The sequence below is a fragment of the Oreochromis niloticus genome, linkage group LG11, assembly GCF_001858045.2.
Source record: "Oreochromis niloticus isolate F11D_XX linkage group LG11, O_niloticus_UMD_NMBU, whole genome shotgun sequence".
NCBI classification, from domain to species: Eukaryota; Metazoa; Chordata; class Actinopteri; order Cichliformes; family Cichlidae; genus Oreochromis; species Oreochromis niloticus.
Window position 1 is genome coordinate 3,363,572 of NC_031976.2, and position 26,713 is coordinate 3,390,284.

Consider the following 26,713-nt stretch of genomic DNA (forward strand, 5'->3'; position numbering starts at 1 on the left):
ATGGAGACCTGCTCAGTGTTACCATTGTATTATTGTCCTCTATATTGATATGCAGTATTACACAGCTGATGTCATAACCTGACATGAATCTCTTGTAACTGCACTGTCACGTTGATGCAGCCAGCAACTACTCTGATTGGCCTGTTCAGTACTGTTGATTCCTCCTACACATTTCCTGCCACCTATCAAATTTACCAGTGAGAGATTAACAATCACTGTCTCAACGTAAAGAATAATAATCATTGCCTTAAAATAATGACTCACAGATGTCAGCAAATCCCTGGGGGAAGTGGAAAAACATGAGGGACAAATATGTTCCCAAAAGGGAAACATGTCCCAGCATTCTATTTGTTTCTATCATGGCTGAAACCACATACATGTCATATATCACACATCACTGCTTTATTGTCCAGTGCCAGTGTGAGCATTGTGGCTCTTGATATGTCTTCCCTGTCATGTCTAAACAGAACCCTGAAAATATTACTTTACTGTGCTGAAACAAAAATCTATGTTTTAATATTCAGCTAGTGTTCCTCCTCAATTGCAGTTAGTTACTGTGTTTAGATATCATTTTAACATGGCTGACAAGAAATGGCTCAGTGTGGTGGGAGGAAATTGTGTAAAACCAGCAATCAAAGATACCTTGAGGAACTGTTAACACACCCAAAACAATTTTAGCTTTCAATAAAAAATTTAGTGTCCCATGATTCTCTAAATGCTGTTTCACAGGCCTTTTATCTCTGAAAGAGTGGAGGAAGCCAGGTGAGAAGTTCTTGTCTCTATGAGTGTTTGAAGCATTTTCACTTCTTGTTAGGTGATTAAGACTGTAGATATGATTATTACAGGTTGTGACAGTTATTTTTGTTAAAGCTGGCTGACAATGCAACATGTCACTTACAGTAATGAAGAAACAGAAAGTTATCAGCAGAGATGGGAGTTGAGAACTGGTGTCATTTAACCCTTTATTTAAAGGGTAACTCCATAACAATTTGGGCAAGAGACAAAATTCAAACAGGAGAATGTGAGCTTTGCAGGCATATTTGGAGTATCATTGTAGCACAAGGCATCCACAAAGTACTGCTGTCTGAACATGGACAGAAAAAATCAGCTCTGCCTTGATGTTACCATGTGCACTTCACATCACCGTACTTCTCAACCAGTATAAGAAAATTGAAATGATTCCTGTGTGATGAGAATTTTTTTTTTCATTTTACAGCCAAAACAACAAAATATGTCTGTTAGGCCTGTATAAATCTTGGTCAGTTTAAACTGCTTTTTTGATTCCAAAATAGTCAAATCCATTGGCATTACATGCCTCCAAGCTTATCACATCCTTTTTTGATGTTGCTATATTTTAGAAACAATTTCGCAAAACTCACTCCTGTTGCTGCTCAAAACATGATGACGCAATGATGTCAAAACGTGATGGTTGAGGTTTGTTTCCTTGACATTGAATGGTTAGATTATATGGATAAATAATATCTTTACTTGTCAGCAACAATTACTCTGTTGTGTTTGTTTTGATTAACCACTGTAGACAGTATTTCAAGCAAATATGTGTCCCAGGTCTTTGATGTGTCAGAACAGGAAGCTAAAGATTTTACTTTTTGCTTTTATTTATTTATTTATTTAAATGCCTATGAAGCCTAACAAGTCCTTGCCAGTGACGACAAAAAATAATCCTCATTTCCAACCATAGTCTGCTCTCTTCTTGCAGTGTCAAAGACATCATTTCCACACCCTTGCATTCATGAAATGACAGCGTTCTACCAGGTTGAAGAAATGGCTCTAGACCCAGGATCTCCATTGCTGTTCAAAATCTCTAAAAACCAGTACTTACATACACTGAGACAATTCTTTTTTGATTAACATTTGCTACAGAGGTTAGAGGTCCTTCTTTTCTAAAACAAACAAACAAGACCAAACTTCAAACTTTTGCTTTTGCTTTTTTAAAGACTTACACCTGAAACCTGGACTTGAAGCAGAATGCTGCTGTCTTGCTATCTAGGTTACTGCTTGCTCAACGTCACCAGAGACCTGGCACTGGCAGGGGGAGCTGAGTGGGTGCTGGGGGGCGGGGTTCAGTGCCTGGTTCACTAACAGGTTAAACTCCTCAATCTACAGAGATAGAGTGATAAATGTCTTAACACGCAGTTGTGTTAAGAGTTTTATTTGTTGGGTTTATTATTTATGTTATGTAGAAGGCAAAATTGTGCTAACAGGGAATGGAGCAAACTGTTTGAAAAAAAACTATTTAATAATAAAAACTATTTAATAATAATCGATTGCTAAATCTTTATTGCTCTTAACGAGGAAATGTCATATAACATGCACTGACTCAGCTTTCACTGAAACAGAAGAAAAAGAATAACAACAAAAACCTCACACTAGTCCAAGTCTAGTGACTCTGTGGATAAGTGTGTGTGAGCTGGTGCCATCCCCTTCAGATGAGGCAGAAATCATTTTTTCACATGGAATCTATTTGCTGTTGCATGTATACAGTTACAATAGTTCATGCTCATATTAAATACAGTCAAAGATTCAAATCATGAGGTAACAGGTAATCCCCAGAAGACGAGTTCAGGATCCATCCAGAATTCCTAATGTAGTCATCTCAGGTACTCACTTGTTGTGAGATAAGTATCTCCCACAAGTTGCTTATCAAACTTGTTGTGTAGAAGGAGCAGTTGGCTTAAATGTTGGGGGATGAGAGGTAAAAGTGCTTGTTTCAGACAGAGGATAAACTGAGGAGCTGCATTAAGGCTCAGTGCAACATAAGGATTATTTGGAACTATTAATGTTGCTCGTGCAAAGCTACTTTAGTGGCAAAAAGACTGAACTGGAAATTAGTGAAATGTTTACAATCTTTGGCATCTGAACAGACACCAGACCAACAGCAACATATCTACAGTAGGTTTAGGGGCAAGATTACACCCAAACACAAAAGCTTTCAGCAGAAAACCTGTAATGCCAAAATAGATATATGAGATATTCTAGTTTCTGAAAAGTTGCCTATTTAGAAAGTGGCTAAAAACACCCCAACCTGAATGGGTTGCTAAAGCCATGGAGGTTATTATGAGGTGCACATTTGTACCTGGATGATTCTTGAGCCCTGCGTTACACTTCAAGTTTGATAAAAATACACAACCAGAGCTTTAATTTCGTAATGCGAAGGTTAAGAAATGCTCCTTTGACACTGTGATACAAGCCCTTTGTTCTCCCTTTCACAGGCCATGTGAGAACCATTTACTTTGGCACACGCCATCCTATTCATTTAGAAAGCCTCTGTTAATTATTGCAATATGCAGTCGATTAGAAGATGTAGTTCATGTTGGTAATGCATTACAGCCAGTCAGAGCAGAGCGTCAGTCTGCTGAATTTAACAGCAAATTGTCTCTAAGAAATATCACATAATGAAAATAATCTCCTGCTGCTGCAAATGAAGACACAGTCAATAAAAATAAATGTGGGAGCGTAATTCCCTGTTTTATGAGAACGCTTTCTCATGCACATTTTTATTCTCGTAGGATTCTCACACGGTGACAGCAGCCTACCATTCTCTCTACTCCTTTCATTTCCCTTCTTTCGTCTTATCTGTCCGAACATTTTTTCCCCTCTTTCTGTTCCTGTCTGCCTTCATCTCCATCTCTCCTCCCCCCTCCGCTCCCCCCTTTCACCGCCTGTTATCTCTGCCATGCAGTTGACTGCTTCTGTCCTCTGGGTGTCAGCATTTGCCTTATCCTTCATTCAGCCACACAGCTTTGTGTGAACAGTTCACCACATTTTTCTGCCTGAGTTTCATGTTTTCCTGATTATTGCCTCCTGTCCTCTTGTCTCTGTCTTTCTTAACATTTTCTCTCCCGCTCCCTGACCCGCACCCTGCAGCTGCCTACTTGTTTCCTCAACAGCTGTCAACATCATATATCTATTTTTTTCTTTCCATCACAGCTCTGTACACACATGCACATACTTCTCAATCAATAAGTCTGCAGTAACTGTAGCCATAAAGGCTTTGTGTGTGTGTGTGTGTGTGTGTGTGTGTGCCTGTGGTTAGTGGCGGCTATTGATGATTTCAAAGGTGCAGAAACTGGAGCTGTAACAGGAGATGCCCATCCACTTATCCCATCACTCCAAATAGGAGGTGAAGGTGACTTTCAGGAAGTTCATTATAGACACAGCAAAAGCACATGATTCACATGCACAGAACTGCACGGCCACCCATACCCCCCAACACACACACACACACACACACACACACACACACACGAGTGCAATGAAGGGGAACGTGTGTGTTTTGGAGACAAGTGAAGGTCAAAATAAAGAGAATGTTTTAGAAGGAGGGGCGAGTTTAAGGAATACGGAGGTGAGTTGGACTCTGCAATCAGTCCTGCTACCAGGGAGCGTGCTGACAAAAGACCCCATCTGAATTATTGAGAATATAATGAAATGTCCTTGCAGAGGGAGAAAGACAACACTGCATTACTCTCCTCCCATCGAACCCACATCCCCAACCGCACCCCACCCTCTCCTCACCCTTACTGACTCTGATTACTGGGAAGGAAAGAAAAAAGGAAAAAAAAAAAGAAAGTTCACAGTCTTGTCATTTCTTCCATTTTTCCCCCTACAAAAGAATGAATCTTATCTGTAAATGGACCCACCCCCCTCTTTTTCTCTTGCCTTGACAAAGCCTTCATTCTACTGAAAAAAAGCGCCGGTCCCCTGCTCCAAACTGCAGTTCATTTTTCTCTGTATTCATGAAGCATATTTGTTCACAATAAACCCAAAATGATTCAGGAGAGTAGCTGAAGGTTATTATGTTTCACAAGGCTCACTTTAGTCCCCCAAAAAGAAGGACTTTGAGAAAAAAAGTGTGCGTTTGGTTCTCGTGTATATCTACTCTTTGTTCAGCAGGGACACATACCAGATGTCTAAATACCCAAGCCCTGTCAGCCTTCTTTCTTTCATTTGGCAACTAATGACAAAGAATTAAAGCACAATTAAAAGCCAAAAGTCCTCTATTAGAAAAGGTTTGGGAAGCGTTAGAGAGGTTATCAATGAAGCCTTCAAGTGCACTTGTAGTTTTTAGTTAAATATGTATGTTACCCTAATCCTGTGTGGTTTGTTGGTCACCTGGTAGATTAATCACTGAGTCGTTACTCTTGTTGGATTTGATGTAAATGTACCGGCAAATAAAAATGAAAAAATAATGATTTGAACAGGAAACTTATTTAGGGAGATCAAATAGTAAGGTCAGGGAACAGAATTTCAGAGTGCTACGAGGTGCTCATATGAATTTTATATGAGGTCAGAGGTTTGCTCCAGTGTGAAAAGAACTTGGAGACACAAATAAAGGTTAATAGATTGTCTCCTGAGACGATCTATCAAAAAAACAAAAAACAAATATGTAGTTTTATTCTTTAAAAAACAAAGCTCAGGGTTGCTAAAACGGGAGGAATTGATCCATTTACTGGGGAGTGTTTTGAGACACAGATTAATGCACAGTGAAGTGCAGTGTGGCTAACACAATACTGTGGAGCTCTGTGACACAGAGAAATAAGATTATGTACGGGGCTTTGATATATATGCAGTACTTGTTAGTAGATAAATTCATTGTTACTTTGACTCCTTTGATTACATTTGTTGGCGATAAGAAAACTACAGAATGTTATCCTTAAGTAGGACAGCATGCTGTATGAATCAGGCTCACTCTGTATCTCACTTTTTATTCCTCTTTGAATTCTGTTTTCTTCATTACTCCTTTTTCTTTCCTTACTTCAAATATGACATGTTGTCTCAGGCGTTCATGCGATAACAGCCCTGGATGACGGCGACATCTCGTTGTCATGGTAATGACATTCCCCTTCTGGTGACTGGACTGGCACAAACACACAATGGCAGCTCTCTTAGTCTAGCCTTCTTTTTTTGCAGCATTTGCCACCTACTTTACACAGAAGTGCACTAAAAACCTCCACAGAACACAAACTGATTACATGTCATCACATGAAAGGGGTCAGCTGAACCCAACAGAGAGCATTACGTGTTCGAGTGGACAAAATGCCATGTTAGCTCGTCCTGTGGAATGTCATCAAGTGTCATGATTTGGGGTGTCTGTTCTGCCATTTCCTACTGTGTAATCCCTGCTTTAAGGTTACCATCAAATTTTTGGCTAACCTGTGTCCTGTGAGTTAATTACTCAGCCCAGTATAAATACTCCTCTGTTCCACACATGCCAGCTGTCAGCTCTTTTTTTTTGCAGCCATTTTCTGCAATTCTGTACTTTGGTCATTTTCTAGCATTTTCTATTCCTATTTGGGATTTCTTTGAATATTGTCTTTTTGTTGTGTCCCTAGTCAGTAGCGGTTTTTGATACGGGCGACACGGGCGGTCGCCCGGGGCGGCATAGTGGTGGGGGCGGCATCATGGGTATCGGCAAAAAAAAAAAAAAAAAAAAAAAAAAAATTGCTTGTACTCATGCTGCCCCGACATCATGCGCATTTTGGGAATGTCATAGGCACCGATCGGTTTTCTATCGCCCATTTGCTGGGAGTAAGGGCGCCCTCCGTTTGCGAGGTGCGCCAGCTGCTTGCGGCAAAGGGAGGAGAGGGCGGGGCGGCGGGGGATTCTCTGGCTGGCTGGAGCATCATCTAATAACCAACTCGCAAAATAAAACAAAATAAAAACAAACCAACAAACACGAAAACACCACACATTATTATACAGACTTATAATTTGCACCGATGTTTTTTCTAAATTCTATACGCGAAAAGTGAGCGCGAGAGCCCTCGGTGCGCCTGCTCGCTGCTGAAGTCAAACTAAACTTTATTGTCATCTCCGCTATATACAGTACAGTATATAGAGAGACGAGACGACGGGGCTCCAGTTACAGCAGTGCAAGTAAACAAACAATAAATATAAGAAGAGTAAGAAAATAAATATACACTTTAGGACGAAGGGTAAAGGGATCAATAACAATTTAAAATTTATAATTTACAGTTTGATGATTTAAAGTCTCACACACAACCCGGGAGACATGCTGCTTCCAAATAGAGCACATTTCATTCATAATGTTGTAAATCCAAGCCCATTATGTATTCATGATTTGAATCCTGGGTTGTGTGAAATCCCAGAAATAAACCCTAGACAAAGCGAATCTGTGAAATAAGGTGTAGGTTATGATTCTCGGGTTGGGGGATGGGTGTTCATACTGGAGTGCAAAATTAAAACCAAGATGGACAAGAAAAGGGTGGCATGGTGGTTAGCACTGTTGCCGCACAGCAAGAAGGTCCTGAGTTCAATTCCACCATCAGGCCGGGGTCTTTCTGTGTGGAGTTTGCATGTTCTCCCCGTGTTTGCGTGGGTTCCCTCTGGGTACTCCGGCTTCCTCCCACCATCCAAAGACATGCAGTTTGAGGGGATAGGTTAATTGGATAATCGAAATTGTCACTGAGTGTGAATGGTTGTCTGTCCCTGTGTGTTGGCCCTGCGACAGACTGGCGACCTGTCCAGGGTGTACCCCGCCTCTCACCCTATGACAGCTGGGATAGGCCCCCGCGACCCTGAAAAGGATAAGCGGAAGTGAATGGATGGATGGATGGATGGATGGACAAGAAAAGTTCAAAGCCATCAGTTAGAGAAAAGAGGAGGAGGAGAAATGAGCAAAAGATACAGGTAAGCAGATGTGTCATTGGATCATGGCAGGTCATGTATCCTGAAACAATCAGAATGCTTAATTAATCCCTAAGGAAATTATATGGGTTACAGTTGCTCCAGGAAGAAATGGTAAAAATAGTAACAGACTAAACTCCAAACAATACATTATGTTACAGATTTTAATATTAATTAGTCATTTTCAGTTGTTGATTTGTCCTGTTCTCATTGTATGACGAATTATGATGGCTGTCCAGGAGCCGTTAGCATACTATGCATACTCTCTCTTCATATGTGAGTGTGTGTGTGTGTGTGTGTATGTTTCTCTGGTGAAATTCAGTATGGTTCCGACAACAGTTTTATGTTAATGTACAATCCTTAATATGTTTTGTGTGTGTGTGTGTGTGTGTGTGTGTGTGTGTGTGTGGGAGTGTTCACCCAACACAGAGGGAGTGTTCGCCCAGGGCACCAAACAGGCTAGGACCGCCACTGTTCCTAGTCTAGTTCTTGTGACCTTTTCCCCTTTTTTGGACCTTGCTGGAATCACCTTTAGCTCATTGCACTACAGATTTACACACTAGAGCTGGTCCCTGGTCACCTGTGTCCTGTTTTTGGGTCCTAATCTCTCTGAAGTTGTTACACGAAAACATCAATATCCGAATGTGCTCATGTGCTCAGTCAAGTTTATGTATTTTTATTCCTTCTTTTTCTAAGGCCGTTAATGTTTCTGCTCTTGTTAAAGTGCACATACACTTATGACTATATGTATCCATAACTGCTGTTTAGTTATCTAAGTAGTCATATTAGTAGTATTCTGTTAAATTTATTAACTGGATGGAGAGTTTCTAATGGTCCACTGCACCATTTCTGAATTAACTCAATTGAAAGTTTAGTCAGTTGAAATGGAGAAAAGCCTTTGAGCTAGTTTAGGCAGATCTGGAGCTACACACAAACATGCTTCACTCTCCTCGCATCATGTTACCAAACACCCCCTTCCAATTTGAAGTCCTATTTATGCTTCAAATTTTCCATCGCTTCTACTGACATATTAATGTCACGGTTGCCCTGCATCGCTCCACGCTGTCTCAACCCCTCCACCACCTGAGCATCCACCTGTAGCCTTCAGGGATGTTCACTCATCACACCCCAGTTTCTGTATAAATCATATTTACAGAGTGATGAGCTTGAAGCTAAAAAGCAAACTTCATTTTTCTGCTCTAATAAAACACAAATTGTGTGACTCAACTTTATCATTGCTTGACAAACAAACTCATTCCAAAGCAGTGCAGCTTTCCATAAGTAGTTAAGAAAACATACGATACATTAGAATCATAAAGACAGCAACTTTTAACCCAACTCTTTATTTATATACTATAAATAATAGAATGAAAATGACGTGCTATTTATGTAGGCTTGGCAATTTAAAGTAAAGCTGCATTATTTATGTACTATTATTCATGCATAAGGTACAAACACACAAAGTGCTAGTGAACAATGGTAATAGATATAAGCTGTGATATGCCCTGAAGTAAGAGTACAGTCAAATTTCTTTTCCTGTCTCCACAGATAAATGGAAAATCCAAATGAATGGGTAACTGTCCATCCAGTTTTGCACCTTCGTTTTTTTTAATCAAAGGTCTTTGTAGTGTTTCATTAAGGAATAAAACTATCATTGAATGTTCAAGACAATAGTGTACCTCCTGTGAAGAGTATAACAGTAGTGCCTTAGTGGATACTGCCCCAGCGACAAGCCGTTGTAGTTCTCATTGAAAAAAAATCTGAAAAGCTGTTTCAGCTGCTTTAAACAGAGGATAACCTATCTCTCATTTTCTGTGCTTTATGGAATAAGCACAATCTTACTCCAGAGACACGTGTGGTATGGATCTATAAGATCTTATTTCTAATTTTATCTATGCATTAAATATCCTAAATTGTTTGTCATCCTTCACACAACCCCATATCACGTAGATGCAGATCATTTTGTCCCCAGTACTCAGATACATCCCAGTATGAGTTAAAATCTTCAAGATGAATCCCTCTGACTGGTTAAGTTCTGGTCTGGTGTCACCAGTCATATTGATGTGGGTATCAGAGATGCAGTCTCCACAGGGTGTCTTATTTTGGAAATTGACTGAGTGCTGTGTGCATTCCTGGTCTGATTTCCTGGCCAGCTAATCTGCTCCATGCAGGTTGTCACAGCAACCTCAAACACTCTAAGCAAACCAGCACTTGTGGGATTGCTTCTGAAATGAGCTGAGGCATGTCATGTGGAGTCCAGATCACTGCTTTAAGTGGCTATGCTCAGTTTCTTTTAGTTTGCCTTGCAGTTTGTCATTGTGTATCATATACATGAATTAATGTTTACCATAGTAACAGAATGGCAGCCCTGCTTGTAACCTGTATTATTTCATGTGGCACACAACTGCCACTCAAACAACCTGAAGGGGGGTAAATATAGCATGTTAACATGCACAGAAGAATCGGCATGCTGGCTCGTGGAGTTGGAATGACTTTATTACGGATTGGCTGCACTCCAAATCTTAGGCCATGGTCCTCAGCAGGAAAAGGGTGGAGTGCCCACTTCGGGTCAGGGATGAGATCCTGCCCCAAGTGGAGGAGTTCAAGTACCTCTGGGTCTTTTTCATGAGTGACGGGAGAATGGAGCAGGAGATCGACAGATGGACTGGTGCTGTGGCTGCAGTGATGCGGTCACTGTACCGGTCCGTCGTGGTGAAGAGAGAGCTGAGTGTAAAAGCGAAGCTCTCAATTTACCGGTCGATCTATGTCCCTACCCTCACCTATGGTCACAAGCTGTGGGTAGTGACTGAAAGAACGACATCATGGATACAAGTGGCGAAAATGGGCTTCCTCCGAAGGGTTGCTGGCCTCTCCCTTAGAGATCGGGTGAGGAGTTCAGCCATCAGGAGGGGCTCAGAGTAGAGCCGCTGCTCCTCCACATTGAAAGGAGTCAGTTGAGGTGGTTCGGGCATCTGACAAGGGCACCTCCTGGGTGCCTCCTGGGCGAGGTGTTCCGGGCATGTCCCACTGGCCCTGGGGCAGACCCAGGAAACGCTGGCTGGCCTGGGAACACTTTGGTGTTCCCCTGGACAAGCTGGAGGAGGTGGCTGGGGAGAGGGAGGTCTGGGCTCCTTTGCTTAAGCTGCTGCTCCCACGAGCCAGCCCCAGATAAGTGGAAGAAGATGGTTGGATGGATGGATGGCTGGATGGATGGATGGATGGATGGATGGATGGATGCACTGAGTTGAGTTGAGTTGTTTTAAGTGGTGTTCCAGTACATACCGTGAACTGCACTGAACTGGTTATCCACTGAATGAGTGCAGTCACATGATCAAATCCAGTTTCACAGCCATAAGTGAACACTTGGACCCCACTCGGTCAGTCTGCTGACACCAAACAGATATTGACTGTGATCGCTGGTGCTGCTAATTTCATCTCTGAAGGGAAAGGAAATCATTTACCCTTTTTTCACTGCAATCTGTCTCCTTCAATCCATGAAGTTTGACTCATAACACTGTCATGGTGAGATGACACACAGCTGTAGAGGAATCGAGGTGTGTGTGCATGTGTGTGTGTATATTTGACTCTTTCGACTGAATCAAGTGCTCTCCAGAGTGCCCTCCCTCATTCAGGGCCTCACCCTAAAGGAAACTGATTTGCAAGTAATTAAAAACGTGTGTGTCTGGATGTTGGCCAACTTCATGTTCTATTCATGCAGATTAATACATATTTGCTGTCGCCTGAGGGGGCTGAAAGGCATCTGTCTGTGCCGTTAAACATTTATGAGCTTGCAGGACACACACAGTGAGAGAAAGAGAGACTCTGCCTGCTCCTCCTCATATCAGCACACATCTTAATGGAGCACATTAAATCAGAATGGCCAAACAGGGAATTTCAGAGTGACAATGGCATTCATCATATCTCTGTTTTAGAGAAAAAAAATCTCCCCTCAGATCCTCCTTAGCTGCTAGATATCATCAGTTTGATGCAGGTTACTTTTTTGTGTGCTTAAATTGTGTGTTTTAATGCTGTAGCCCCTTTTGGTTAAACCAGATCCTTCATGTGTATATGGATAATTTGGCAACTAATTCTTGGACATCAGACCCTTGACATATGGTGACAGTGACTCTTATTTCCATTGCACTGTGGTCTAAGGATGGGGGACATGTATCTACACCTGCCTGCTATATGTTCTCCCCATATGTCTGATGAATGCCAAGGCACAGTGTCCAAAAGAGATCCACACAGACTTGCAGTGCAGGAGTACTTCAGGCAGGCAAAACATTGCCCAAACTTGTGTGTCCTGTATGACATAGCCTTGTCAACACATGCCGTCTGCAGTGGCCAGTCCAGGCTTCTTTTGTGTAACGACCCTGTAATGTAAAATCCTAACATGTACCAGTCATACTTTGTTCCTATTGGTAGCTGCTTCAACTCACCTTACAGTTGAGATAAAAAACTAATTGAGACTTGGGGAGATCTTCACAAAAGATTATTTTGCCTGTCACCTTTGTGAACCTGGCTTATGAGACTTGGACCCTGGAACTTTCCAGGGAGGATTGTTGTCCAACTTGGTGTGGTGCAATATCCTGAAGATGCCTGGACGTCAGTAGTTTATGTGTTTTGTGCATTCTTATCCCAGGATGTCAGTTAATGTTGTTTTGTCAGATGTCACCTGTATCTCCCTATATCAGACAAAATGATGGCCCCGTTTGGTGCCTTCAAGAGCCTTTCAACTTTAGGTACAAAACTTGGTTAGATCTGGGGAATGGTTGTTGTTTCAGTAAAACCTGCTCCTTTACAATAGTAGCAGTAATAGCAGTTTTGTCTCTGTACATTTCTTTTTCCCTTAAGCAGTTAGATTTGCTGAATCGGTCAGGTTCTCCATTTAACCACTAAAATAAGGAAAAGCCAACCGAGCCAGAGAATGGATGGCTACATTCTTTGTCCAGTAAACATCAGGTTTGCTGTTATTTTTAATATAAAGAAGAGAAGAAGTGAGTGCTCTGTTTACACCTTCATTATACTCCTATAACATTTATTGTTCTTGCTGTGAGTTGAAGGGAAACAAAAGGTTAGGAGGTAAAGCAGAGGATCAGACCTTGCTCTCTCCTACATAAAGTCCATGTTGCTAGTTTGTTTGTCAAGAAGTTCATTATGTCAACAAACATGTCATAGTGAACTCAAGGTGAATAGACCCAGGCTCAAGAGTTTGAACTTTACATGAATAATGAGTTACATGAATAACAGGTAGGCAAACTCTTGAGTGGACAAGAAGGTTAATTTCTAAGTCCAAATGCAGTCCAGTATTGAGTAGCAAGCCCACAAAAAGTCACACTGGAAAAATCCTGAAGACAGAGACGGCAATTTAGTCATGAAGTGTTTTTAACATGAAACTAGAAATTGAAGCTTAACATTACAACTACAACTTAATGATCTGGCGAAGGTAGCTGGAAGAAACCACTGTGATGAAAGATGACAATCGGGATCCTGATCACTGTCACTCCTTCTAGCAACCACCCAAATACTTTCCTAGGGCAAGGCTAGAGGTTACAGGGATCTATCTAACAGCAGGCAAAACAACAGGTTCTTTCAGAGATTTCACATTAATCCCTAATTTTAAAAATTACTTTAAAAGCTAAAGGTTATAGTAACCACCTTAACACTGTGTAGAAATGTAACAAGGTTCATTGCTGATTCTAACAGCGCCTGTCTTGATCCTAGGTCATTTTCTCATGTTCTGATGTCATTTTGTATTATGTTTCATGTTTAAGTCTTCTTTGGTAGTCTTAAATTGATTCTCTAGTGTCTAGGTTGCTCCTGTTTAGATTTTGATTATTTAGGATTCCCCCTTGTGTCTTTGCCCTCTGAGTCTCCCTCTGTGTGGCTGTGATTATCTTTGTTGTGAGTTCTTGTGTCTCACTTCCCTTATGTTTTATTCTGTGTTCCCCTGCCTGTCATGTTATCAATGCTTCCCCAGTCATGTCTCTGTGTGTCTGTCTGCGCCTCTGTGTGTGTTCCCATTACTTCCTGTTTTACTTTGGTAGTCTCCTGTCTGTGTGCGCCTTGTTTTGCTTTGCTTCCCTTATTTTGAAGGTACCTTGTCTCATGGGTTATGTTTAGCTTTGCATCCTCTGTCTCGTTGTGTGTAATCTGCTCCAGCTGTGAGTTTCCTGTTCCCTCATCATTCCCTGTGTATTTAAGCCTTTTGTTTTCTTCTGTCCAGTGTTGCGATCTCCCTCATACCTGTCTGTGTGTTCTGCCTGCCAAGCCTATTTTGTATCTTCAAGTTTAGTGAAGTTTTTCCTAGTGTTCAGCATTAAAGCTGCTTTTTGAGTTACGTTTCGCATCCTGGACTCTGCATCTGGGTCCTCCATTCCTGCCTGCTGCACACAGTTTATGACAGCGCAAAACCCTTCTCTAATTCACACAGGGTCAGAATTCTACATACATGCAAACCTTGTCATCATAGTATGCTTGGCTGACCTAACTCTTGGAATGTAGGTTTCCCAGTATGAAAGTAGGGCTGTGTTAGGATCATCATGGCATACATTTTGCGTCTGTTTTTATTTGTAATTTTTTTGAGATTGGAGATGTTCAGCTCCAAGCTGTGTTTCTTCCTACACACTATACGCCTTGGCAGCTCTTCAAAACTGAAGCTTTGCACAGAGGATTGTAGGACAACACATGGCATTACAAGCGAAAAACACTGCTGCTGAGAAATAAAGTTGTATCTCAGAACAAGGGTTAACAGTAATTCAGTTCTTTATAAGTAACCACTACTGTCTGTGTGTCTCCAGGTGGCTGGAGTGTGTGGGGCCAGTGGGCACAGTGCAGCAGCGAGTGTGGTGGAGGGATCCAAACCCGGATTCGGACCTGTCGGTCACCTCCGGAGGAGTCATACCTGTGTGAGGGCATAGTGGAGGAGGGCCGGCCCTGCAACTCGCAGTCCTGCACTGGTGAGCTTCTTATTCTTCGTGTTCATTTTTCTATGTCTGTCAGTGAGGGTGCTTTAAAATCTGTGGGTAAATACAAGTATGTGGTGTGTCCAAACTGTGCTTTTACAACTACTTTTTTCTTTACCTTTCCTTTCTTAACATCTTGTTTATGTGCTTATGTATCCATTCTCTGTAAGTCAGAGTTGTGACTTAAAGAGTGCATGTTGGAAAGGGGACTTTGATCGATGAAAAATAAGAATGACATGGTCAGGTTTTTAGGCAGTATGTCAACATCATTAGCCCACAAATGACTAAAGGGACATGAAAACAACATCAGAGTTCTGTTTTATTGAAGCCATTTACCAAGAAGTGCTTTCGCTGCAATGTTTCACTGGTTAGGGCTTTCTTTATTTGTACAGAACTGGCGGTGCATGACTGTCTGACAGACAAAAAAATCAGATTACACTCATTACTGTTGATGTTATTGCATGTCTTTTCTATTTAGTTATGCCATCACAATGAACATTATACAACAGCTGACAATATAAAGAGACTACTGCGCACACGCACAGCACACTAACACAGACAGCACAACACAAGTCCCAAGTTTGGCTGATGCTGTTCTGGGTGACCAATCACGTCACGGTTGTGTCCCAAATATAAGGCATTAATGAAGGAGCTCTGGTTGCTAACCCCCGCCCCTCCTTCCCCCGGCCTTGCCTCACCCCCCTTTAGGCAAAGGTCGCCATCTCTCTCGCAGCCAATCGCTTCGCTCGGTGGACAGCCGCAAGCGTGATGACGTAGACAAGCCCCGCAGCGGACAGCAGAGCTCTCAGACAGGTAAGACAACGGGACGCAGAGGGATCCCATGCATCAGTCACTGTGGCAGCTTGGGTGATCACTTGTGCAGCATATCACACAAAAAACATGACACCCACAATAGAGAGAGCTGCACTCACTTACAGCACATCTATCAAAATCTCCCACAGTAGTGCCTCGTCCGCAATGGACTAATTCCAACATGGACCCTGCCTGAACATGGTAAAATTGTATTTTTGTGAAATTATGGCAGGACACGGTGCTCTGTCTGTAAAACAACACATCAAATGAAGTCTTCCCTCTTTGTAAAAGTGATACTCCACCCAAAAGTTCAACAAATTTGGATCTTATTCATGCTTTATTTGTGAGGAAGACAAATTTCATTTCTGTCTTTAACCCTTTCATGCATGAATTATGACATCCTCAATCAGGAGTATTTTCATTCATCTTTAGGCATGAAAAAAAGATTTTTGATCTTCATTTTTTTTAAACATGTACTTCTCAAAAAGTTTTTTACATGACCCCTTAGGTCAGGGGTCGGCAACCCGCAGCTCCGGAGCCGCATGCAGCTCTTTAGTCCTTATTTTGCGGCTCCGGGTGGTTTGGGAAAATAAATTAGAAGTATTTCGCTGAAGTGTATTTTATTTGTGTTTAGTTCTTTTTTTAACTTGTAGTTCTAAATTGGAAGATTATTGTGATTTTGAAATATAAAAATAAAATTATATTCTATTATTTTTTTCATCGCTCAAAATAAGCGTCACACTCGCTTAAGCCGGTATACTCGCCGAAACGCCGCGCATTTATCGAGACTTTCAACCCCAGATAGGCCAATTATGGATCTTCGGATCCACATTATGTCAGCAGCTGTTCTCCACCGTGAACTATGTTAAAAACAAACACCGCTCACGCCTCGCAGATGACAGCTTACAGTCCTGCGTAAAGATGAAAGCCCCGATTTGCAGACGCTGTGCGCCGAGGTTTGGGACCAGAAGTCTCATTGTAAACATATCACGGCAGACCCGACGATGTTTGCATGAACGCGCTTTTCAGCATCTCTTTATTGACCACTTTTCACACACGGTTGCTGTACGCATACAGCCGGCTGTAGCGTCTCAGCTCACAGCCCGACAACACAGCAGAGACAGCACAGACTTTAAGGTGGCGAGGCGTGATTGTGGGTGCCGCTCAGGTGCGTCCGCCTCCCCTGCAGCGGCACTGCAGACCACGCCCCTGCCACACACATTAACCAGGTAAAATACATATTTAGGCAGAATTTTGCAAATATCTATTTTTCATCTTTTAGCAGCATAGAGCTTTTTTTCCAATTATTTTTTAAAAGTCAGGGCAAGGCTCCAACAGCCCAATATATACAGTGTTATCTTCATTTTAGATGTCAAAAAGTATTTGCGGCTCCCATTGTTTTCTTTTGCGTGGAAACCGGGTCCAAGTGGCTCTTTGGGTATTAAAGGTTGCAGACCCCTGCCTTAGGTGGACAACACACGTTTTGACTTATGAATTTGGCAAACGAATAAACAATATACACTGTGTGTTGTGTTTATGTGCGAGTATACCATCAACACTGACACAAATACAAGAAAACAGCCTTTGAATAGCTGTCTACTGTAGTGACCACTATGCGTGAAACGGTTAAAATATGGAGCTGGAGGGTAACCTAGCTGAGCAGTGTTGGATAGAGTTCCATGTAAAAATAGCATGTTGCATTACAAGATTATTGCCATTTAAAAGCCCATCTGTTATGTTATGGTTTACATTTTGCTCCTAGTGTAATGACTTTATTTCATTGGATAGTCAGTTTTGGTGGCATTTCTTCCTCCCGCATAATGGGGCAACAACAAACAAGGAAACACTGTAACATATTTATTTACTATATATTAAAAATAATATATTTAATTGGTTGCTTATTTGAACATTCAACTAAATTGCATTATTACAACGCATAATCCTACTTTGTCATAGTTATACTCCCGCCACTGTAGCATAGCGTATATAATTAGAAGTCAGTGGCAGACACACATAGTATTTAATTACTATGGTGGAAGTATTTCCCCACGAATTCCAAACATACACGGTGACATTAATATGATATTGTAACCACAAACATTCAGAAAGTTCCTACACTGCTGGAAGCTGCTCTGGAACATAACTACATAACAAATGTTTAGATTTAACTGGATCTCAACTCTCACTGCTAAACTGGGCTAAACACCTCCAGAGTCCACCTGTGGCTGGGGTTGTTGAACCCTGTCCCAGCTGTCACAGGGCAAAAGACATGGTACACCCTGGACCACAGCTATTGGTCTTTGGAAAACAAAACAACATACAAAGCCACAGAGATCTGTTGAAGATATGGGGGTAAAATTTACAGCAAAGAGAGGTTTTGAGTGGAGTATTACTTTTATTTGCTAATTGATTCCCCACTTCCTGTTTACTTCTTTCCCTGCTTCCCACCTGAGACTGCCCACATTTCCCTTATTGGTAAAGTGACCCACTGAAGAGGCAGTCGTGGGCAGTGAGAAGATCGCTGACATATCCTGAGTCATGGGCATTAATTTCCACTTGAAGTCAATGCCAAGGATATGACATCAGAAACTCAGATAGCAAAGGAAAAGACCAGCAGCAGACCAAAAGCTGGGGCCCATTTCAGGGGCTGCCTCCACTGAAGGACAACGTTTAGGAACTTGTGTAGAGCGTTAGAGATTTGACTTGGACAGGAAAATTTCCCTTTCTTGTCTCTATTCTGTAGTGGATTTGAAGACTGACTAGGCACCATTATCTTTGTCTGCTAAAGAAAGGACATTTATCAACACCTTTGGAACAGATTCATATAGTAGTCAGGAAAAATTACGCCTTTAATGGAGGCAGCCCTTAAATGCAGCACAGCGAGAATGTACCCTTTATCAGAGCACAACCCTTCCTCTTTTGGCCACAGAGGCTAGATCCTGCATGATAATTAGTTATGGTCCTCTCCTTTCCTTTCGCTCCTCTTTTTTCCCCTATCCTCCTTTATCTTTACCCATCCCTTCCTCCTCAGTAGACTCAGCTTCAGGTGAGGAGTGGTCATCATGGAGTGTGTGTTCTGCCACATGTGGGGAGGGCTGGCAGAGTCGCACTCGTTTCTGTGTGTCCTCCTCCTACAGCACCCAGTGTAGTGGGCCACTGCGAGAGCAGAGACCTTGCAACAACTCTGCTGTTTGTCCAGGTAAGCCCCCAGCCCCCACCCCAAAATCCCTCCTGCTGCCTCCCTGTGCTCACCCAGCCCTCTCCAGGACCCTGCCTCACCCTTACGAGACCCACATGATTCAGCGCCACAGTTGCAGCAAGTCTGTGGCCTATGGGACAACGTACACCCTCACCTCACAAGGATGACTGGGTTTGCAGTTTAACAGAGATTTTAGGATATTCTCAGACTCTCATACAAGCAAAGCAGATATACTGGGAAACTCCTCAACTTTGGGATAATCTGTGCTAATTCAATGTGGTCACTGTACTTTCAGATAACTGCCCACAGTTCACTGTGGCAGTGAAGGTATTGTGTTGTCTTGGTGTTTGTCTGTCTATAAATCATTAGCTAGCTGCTCTGATTGCAGTGCACGGTGCGTGGGATGAATGGTCACCATGGAGTCTTTGTTCATCCACCTGTGGCCGAGGTTACAGGTCTCGAACACGAACCTGCACCCCCCCGCAGTTTGGGGGAGATCCATGTGAAGGGCCAGAGAAACAGACCAAATTCTGCAATATAGCAGTCTGTCCAGGTAAGGACCTCAGATTTGATTTGATTTCTGAAAATTTTCATGGTAATGTTAATCATGATTTAGGCCACTTATTAGATTATTTAACATCATGCCAAACCCCCGCCCACTCGCACTTACATACAGGTGGGGCATAAAACATACAAATTTAACAATCACTCCCACCTCACACAGCAGTAAGCCAAGTGTGGGGAGGTGAAGAATAAGAAGAATTCGGGTTCTTTTTATTCCTCAAGCGAAAAATGTAGTTGCTGTATCTGCATGTTTGTGAGTGTGAACATGACATTATATTACATTATCTGTACATGTGCACAAAGGTCTGACTGTGTCAAAAGTCTGTGACTATGAACGCTACTGGGCATGCTGTTTTAAAGTTCTGAGCACAACCCTGGAAACACAAAACTAGTTTACCTAAAACATACTGAACCTGTAGTTTGTCTATTCAAGCAACTATAAGATGCTCCAGCAGAAAAATTCATGTTAATGTGAAAAGTCTGCTCAAGAATTGGAATGGTACAACTCTATTTATAAAATGTGTTTGTTGTATTTTGAGTATTATAGTATTTCAAAGAGATAGCTTTCTCTTTTGCTCTGTTTTCTTGTTGCTGTGGTGACCTTGGCCTCCCTCAGTGGATGGCGTCTGGAATGAGTGGTCCAGCTGGAGCTCTTGCTCTGCCTCCTGTTCTAATGGGACCATGCAGAGAACCAGGGAGTGTAATGGCCCCTCATATGGGGGTGCTGAGTGCAGAGGCGAGTGGCTGGAGACTGTCGACTGCTTCCTTGGAGAGTGTCCAGGTAAGCGAGCCAGATGCTAAGCTGAAGAAAGATAGTTACTTAACTCCACATTTACTACAAATTACACAGACCTTCAGATTACTAGCATTGCATTTTGTAGTATTTTGTAATGACCTAAATTCAGAATATTTTAGTTCCTTTTCTCACTTCTTTAATAAAAGAATTTGTTTTTTTTTATTGCAGAGCTTATTTTCAACTCCATGTTTTTATTATGAGGCTCTACTAGGTTATCATTGTGACAGAAGGACAACAGCATGAGTGAAAGTAAAGATTGACAAGACAGCAGTGTGACCTGCTGTGATGTACTGTTTGGAGATGGTAGAACTAACAAAAATACATGAGGATAAGCTGGAAGTGGCAGAGTTGAAGATACCCAGATTTGTATTGGGAGTGATCCGGATGCACAGGGTTAGAGTGAGGACATCAGACATACAGCTCAGGTTAAGTGCTTTTAAGACATAATAGGTGAAGCAAGGCTGAGATGGTTTGGACATGTGGAGAGAAGAAATAGTGGATATAAAGGATGTTGAATATGGAGCTCCCAGGCAGGAGGAAGACCACTGAGAAGATTCATGGATGTAGTGAGAGAGGACCTGCAGAGGGATTAGTGGGACAGAGGAGGATGCTAGAGACAGGGCGAGATGGAGGTGGACAATCCACCGTGGCGATCTCTTTTTCAGCCAACTGTGCTAAGTGAGATTTCATAAATATAAAAACAGAACATTGTGGTCTGCATAATGGTGAAATTCACTTTGTTGATAGCAAACGTGTAAAATTTACACATGTTCCTGTTGTATTTCATTATTATTATTCACTCATTCTTTTAGTGGATGGCAAGTGGCAGACCTGGTCCTTGTGGTCGGGTTGTTCTAAAACCTGCGGAGGGGGGAGTCAGCAGAGAAACCGGATTTGTTATGGGCCCTTTTTTGGAGGGCAGCCTTGTCCTGGAGAGCGGGAAGAGGTCCGCAGCTGTAATGAAAAGAGATGCCCAGGTCAGTGGGTGGGCGCAGTTTGCTCCACTACATCAAAGACTGAAAAGTGCACTACTTCGACAGTCAGTCTCCTGGTTATGTGATTAATACAGCTGCATGACACACTTTTATGTTTCTCTGGGAACAGAACCTCATGAAATATGTGGAGAGGACAACTACTCTAACGTTATGTGGAAGATGACTCCAGCTGGAGATACAGCAGCAGTACGCTGTCCTCCAAATGCCATGGGTGAGCTCTTTCCTGCATGTACAAAGATTACATTTGCATGTCCTGTAACAGCATGATGTAACAAGGGCTCACCAAATAATTGAGGGTTAATCCTCATGTGTTTCCCCATACAGGGCTTATCCTTCGCCGCTGCACCCTGGATGAGGAGGGCATTGCCTACTGGGAGAATCCCACGTATATGAAGTGCATTTCTAATGACTATCGCAGTATACAGACTTTAGTGAGTCTAAATAACTTGCAAAAAAATGCATATTGCAATGTTTTAGATGTGTCTGGGTAAAAATGTGTGACACATGGTATACATGTTAATTCTTTTTTTTCATTAAGCCTAATGCCTGGGATACATTGAACTGTTATTACGCTGTGTTAACCACTAACTGTGAAAACTAACAGAAGCCACTTTCTCTGCTAGACTCGGGAGCATCTGTCCAAAGCGCAGCGTGGCCTTGTGGGAGATGGAGTATCAGAAGTAATGACAAAGCTGAGGGAAATATCCAGTGATGGAACCAGCTATAGTGGTGATTTGCTGGCCATTGTAGATGTGCTGAAGAACATGACAGAGATCTTCAGGAGGACATATTACAGCCCCAGCAATGAGGACACGAGGGTGAGCTACACGGTTTTACCACTGTGCTGCAGTGTGTAATACAGTGTAAAAGTGTCTTCTTCCCTCACAGGTAATCTCTTAAGATCCAAAAGGTCACTGACAACCCATCTAGGGTTAGAGCTAGGATTTTTGTCTTGTTGTCTAACTCTCTTGTGCCTTCTTCTCTCACACCAACCTGTTGCGGCTCCTCCCTGAGCCTGGCTCTGCCAGAGGTTTCTTTCTGTTAAACAGGAGTTTTTCCTTCCCATTGTCGCCAAAGTGCTTGCTCATAAAGGGTCATTTGACTGTTTTGTTTTTCTCTGTATGTATTGTAAGGGTCTACCTTACAATATAAAGCGCCTTGAAGTGATTGTTATTGTGATTTGGCGCTGTATAAATAAAATTGAACTGAATTGAATATTCCTTTTATAGACTTTTTGCCCTTTTAGAATACCCAAATAAAAAAGTATTAAACAGAAAAAAACGTACAATGGCAACATATAATGCCAAACACTGGTTGGAAACTGTGGATTGAGCAGGTTGGTAATTACAAACAACCTCTTGGCTGGAGGATAGCCATGTCACTGCAAAAATGACTTGGGCGACTAAAGCAGCCTTGTTTTCATGCAGGAGTATAACCAGAATAGAACCAGTCGAGTTAAGTCCACTAATCCAAAGAGACGTGGTTGCTTTCAGACTTGCATGCAGACTGACTCAGACTGACTGCAATACACTGGCAATCTGTCTGTGTTTCTAAGTTAGTCAGCAGTTATTTGCAGACCATCTGAGTTACACCATGATGTTTTTTGGACACAGGTTACCTCCCACCAGGTGACCTGTGCAATCTCCTTGCGATCAAAATTTGTTGCCCAGTGGTTGATTGTGTTGATGATGGCTGCAACTACTTGAAATGAATGCAAAAAATAAATAAATCTGAGCAATCACTGGCTAATTTTTCCTAGTTACAAGGAGATTGCTGTCTTATTGCTGCTCTCATGTGACTGAGTCATAATAAAAAATTCAGTCCTAACCTAGACCCTAGACAGGTCGCTGGTGACCTGGTAGAGGTGAAAGACACAGGATGACAAATTTATACATGATGATATTTCTGTTGATGCCTTCTGCTCCAAAAGGCTCCAAAGCACACATTAGTAAAACTATATTGTAAAATATTAGGCTTCTGTAGTTTTTTTTGTTTTTTTTTTGCTGTTTTTACTTCTTACTGATGAAGTTATAAATCCTATTTTGTCCTTTGTCAGATTTTAAAAATCCTTTAGTCTCTCCTTGTCTGAATAGTAACAAACTTATAATTTCATGCCGTGGACTGGCTACATAACTAAGATGGCAGTCACTAAGAAGGGTCTAGAAGAATTTCAAAAGACTGAATGCAAATCATTTTTTTCCTTTCCAGAACTTTGTGCAATCAGTCAGCAATCTGTTGATGGAAGAAAACAGGGAGAGATGGGAGGAAGCACAACTGGTTAGTATCAGCCTCTTTCTAAAATAGGACCTGTCCTTGTCTGTAATTGCAGCTTCTGTTGAACTTTGTGAGCAATAATAACTCCAACAATGAAGGAGAAATACTGATGGCAGCAGAGACACAGGTGGACAAACAGCCCACCTGTGTCTTTACAGAGGAGAAGCAAAAGGAGAATGCGAGAATTGCTGAAAGACAGAAATAACTACAGATAATGACGCAAACACCCACTCATCCATCTGCTGCACTTATTCACTCTGTGCCTCCGACAAGCTGTCCAGCATCCGCCTGTTCTCAGGAATTTCAGCATGTAGACAGAGAAATAATGCTAAATAAAACAAGCTGCTCTCCTCCAACTGCTTCAGATGTCTTAAAATGGAAATGGCACACTCTCGGTTCCCCCAGCACGGTCTGAATACACGAAGGAGAGCGAGCATTAGCATTTCAACCACTTTATTTTACTATCGTTATTATCTTCAACATTGGGGAGTAGTGAATCACATCTGATTAAACGAAAAAAGATGCATTTTGCATTTTCATGCTGATAGTTCATTCAAATTTGCACTTTTTTTATCATTTTTGTGCTGTTTAATACTACGAACAATATGGGGTTCAAATTCTTTCATATTATTGAAGCCCCTCTTTGATCTAGGCTGTGGCAAAGGCACTTGCAAACGTTTAGAGAACTTTTTAGTCTGAACTACTTTTGGCCTCTGACTTAACCAGCTTTACAGTAGCACAGCCATTTCTGTCAGTGCTGATTAACTCCAACCGTGGCAGCCCTGCTTAGAAATGTAAGGTTTTCTAACTTATTTTGCTATTTTAAAAATAAATGTGATTTTATGTAATAGCAGATATTGCATCACTGCAATGTATTTAATCAAAAAGTCAAGCTTTTTAGCATTAAGGCTTTTATCGCAGCCATTTATTTCCCATCCGTGTGCCGTCTTTTTCCTTGGTATTGTAAATAAGAACAAAGCTGCAGTGTATTTCCTGTCATCAAAAAGAAAAGACTGATGTACAAACTGTAAATGTTGATGTTGGTTATAGTTGTGTGGGCTATAAGACATCGTGACACTGATTGAAACAGGAAGCTATGGCAATACTTGTCTCAAATTCCAGATTTCCTATAAAAGGCCTTTTGTGTGTCAAGTGCTTGAACAGCATTTCAGAATATTCGCCTCAAATCCATAATCCTTTTTCTTTTATTCTGCTCTTATGTGTCTGTTTTCTCAGCTGGGGCCAAACATCAAAGAGCTTTTCCGTCTGGTGGAGGACTTTGTGGATGTCATTGGCCTGAGGATGAAAGACATTCAAGACATGTGTGAAGTCTCCGATAACCTAGGTCAGTCTTATCTCTATCTAGGAGATCTCCACACCTCTCCCTTTTTATCAAAGAAATTCTCCTATCACAGCTTTCTCTGAAGATAAATCTCCATAACTACAATAGCAACCAATAAAAGTGAGGACAGGTCAGTCTAAAAAAAAGCTCCATCAACCAATGGCTATATGATTGTCAGCTGAAAGACAGTTTTAAGTTTCAGTCATCAAAGCGGATTTTAGCCCATATCAGTTTTTGATAGAGGCCACTAAGTAACAGGAGATACTTATTGGCAGAGATAAAAGACATATTTCAGAAAATAAAGAACATTATTATACCTTTACTTACTACTATGCTTTTTTTTTTCTTTTTTGAAAAAAATTTCAATAATTTTTGATGCATTTGATTTTTCTGGCTCCTGACTGACAAGAACAAGGAGAACCTTTTTCCTGTAAGAAAAGACAAGACACGGTATTATTTCTACAGCCTATCCCTGGAATACACCTTCAAGCAAAAAGTCAAGCAGACATGCTCAAATCTATACCACAATCTTCTTTGATAAGACAATAGTGCTAACCATCCTGCAATGAATTTATTTTAACTAGTCTTTGTTAAGGAACATGCACTACTGCATGTACAGTAGCGTACAAAGAAGGCAGCACACATTCCAGCTGACCTGGACATTTGCATTGTCACATTCAGTTCCTCCTGGTAATGTCTGCAAAAGTTCAGCTCTACAGTGCATGTGTGAGAACAGCTATAGATAGAACTAACAGAAAATGAAGCAGTACATTAGGAATAAATTGGTAGCTATAGCTGGTATACCCAGTGGTCAAGCTTTTTAAATGTCAAATATTAATTCAATTCACAAGCTATTTTATTTAATTGGATAGCTATGTACCTCCAGTTTTCAGCTCCAGTGATTTAAAATTGCACTTTTGTAAAACTGGGCTTATTACTTTCACTCGGAGGGTGAGGGTTGGTGCTGGAAACAAAACACGTGAGACAGAGATGTCCTAGCCTTGCAACTTATGAAGCTTTAGTCCATCCATTCGTTCTCTTTCACTTATTCAATTTACAGTTTGCTGGAGCCTATCCCCACTACCATAGACTGAAAGGTGGGGCACACCCTGGACAGGTCGCCAGTCTGTCACAAGGCCAACACAGAGACTTGAGACCGCTCACACCTACAGTGTCAACTTAGAATCACCAATTAACCTAACCCCAGTGAAAGTAGACATCACAAAGGCTCCAGAGTACCCAGAGAGAACCCACACAGAAAGGTCAGATGGTGGATCCAAACTCAGGGCTTTCTCGCTGTGAGGCCAGAGTGCTAACCACTGCTTCACCGTGCTGCCCTTCCCACCACCCTTTGTTCTGCAAATTCCTGTTTTTTCCTTAACTGTGAATCTTGTCGCATCGAGGAACAGCACAGCCTCATTCTAGCCTTCTGTTTCTGTTTGCCTTGTACTTACATGAAGAGAATAACTAAGGCTCATTATTAGCACTCCTCAGGGCTGAAAGTCTTTAGATGTGTCCCATGACACATCTACACATTCAAAACCACCTGCTGCTTCCCTCCATTGCCGTAACTGTTAACTCAACTTTCTTCAAACATAGAAAAAAAACACATAGTGTAGTCATCACAAAGGCTCTGAATCTCTCTATGACCTCCGGATAAAAACGAGGCAAAGTGTGTTTGTTGAATCAGGGGAAAGTACATGGGAATTGAGGGCAGATGAGAGGTCCCGTTTATAGTGATGCTGCCTCTCTGTCTGTAGCCAAATAGCCGCCCACACAAGCACTGCATCCTTCCCCTAAGCGGCTGACCTCCTCTCTGCTCCCACTCCTCAAATGGGAGCAAAGTCATGCAGGGAAATCTACCATCCACTTCCAGCACAGAGTTTGATCAGACATTCTTCTTCTAAACTTGTAAAAGTAGTGACGTTAGAATGCAGAATTTTGCCAAATTTGAATTGCAATCTTTTTTTAACTGCTTTGACAATTTAGCTTGTCAAAGCAGTTGTTTAGCTTTTCAGAAGTATTCTTTAATTCTCCAAGGAGAATAATGAAACTATGAAGACTGCATAAATCACCTGCATATGTTGTTTTTTGCTGGCC

General features: G+C 41.7%; 1 protein-coding gene across 11 annotated transcripts in view; it reads left to right on the forward strand.

Annotated features, from left to right (window-relative positions):
- Positions 1 to 26,713, forward strand: part of adgrb1a (adhesion G protein-coupled receptor B1a) — a 230,338-nt gene that overhangs the window by 109,123 nt on the left and 94,502 nt on the right. For 8 of the 11 annotated variants that reach the window (XM_025911392.1, XM_025911382.1, XM_025911386.1 and 5 more), the window contains exons 3-13: positions 14,466 to 14,624; positions 15,339 to 15,443; positions 18,475 to 18,642; positions 19,031 to 19,195; positions 19,823 to 19,987; positions 20,815 to 20,979; positions 21,107 to 21,208; positions 21,322 to 21,428; positions 21,621 to 21,815; positions 23,206 to 23,274; positions 24,508 to 24,616. In XM_025911392.1, coding sequence (XP_025767177.1) covers positions 14,466 to 14,624; positions 15,339 to 15,443; positions 18,475 to 18,642; positions 19,031 to 19,195; positions 19,823 to 19,987; positions 20,815 to 20,979; positions 21,107 to 21,208; positions 21,322 to 21,428; positions 21,621 to 21,815; positions 23,206 to 23,274; positions 24,508 to 24,616 — 1,509 coding nt within the window. The remainder of the gene's footprint in view (positions 1 to 14,465; positions 14,625 to 15,338; positions 15,444 to 18,474; positions 18,643 to 19,030; positions 19,196 to 19,822; positions 19,988 to 20,814; positions 20,980 to 21,106; positions 21,209 to 21,321; positions 21,429 to 21,620; positions 21,816 to 23,205; positions 23,275 to 24,507; positions 24,617 to 26,713) is intronic. The other 3 variants (XM_025911383.1, XM_025911390.1, XM_025911387.1) reach the window with 3 other exon arrangements.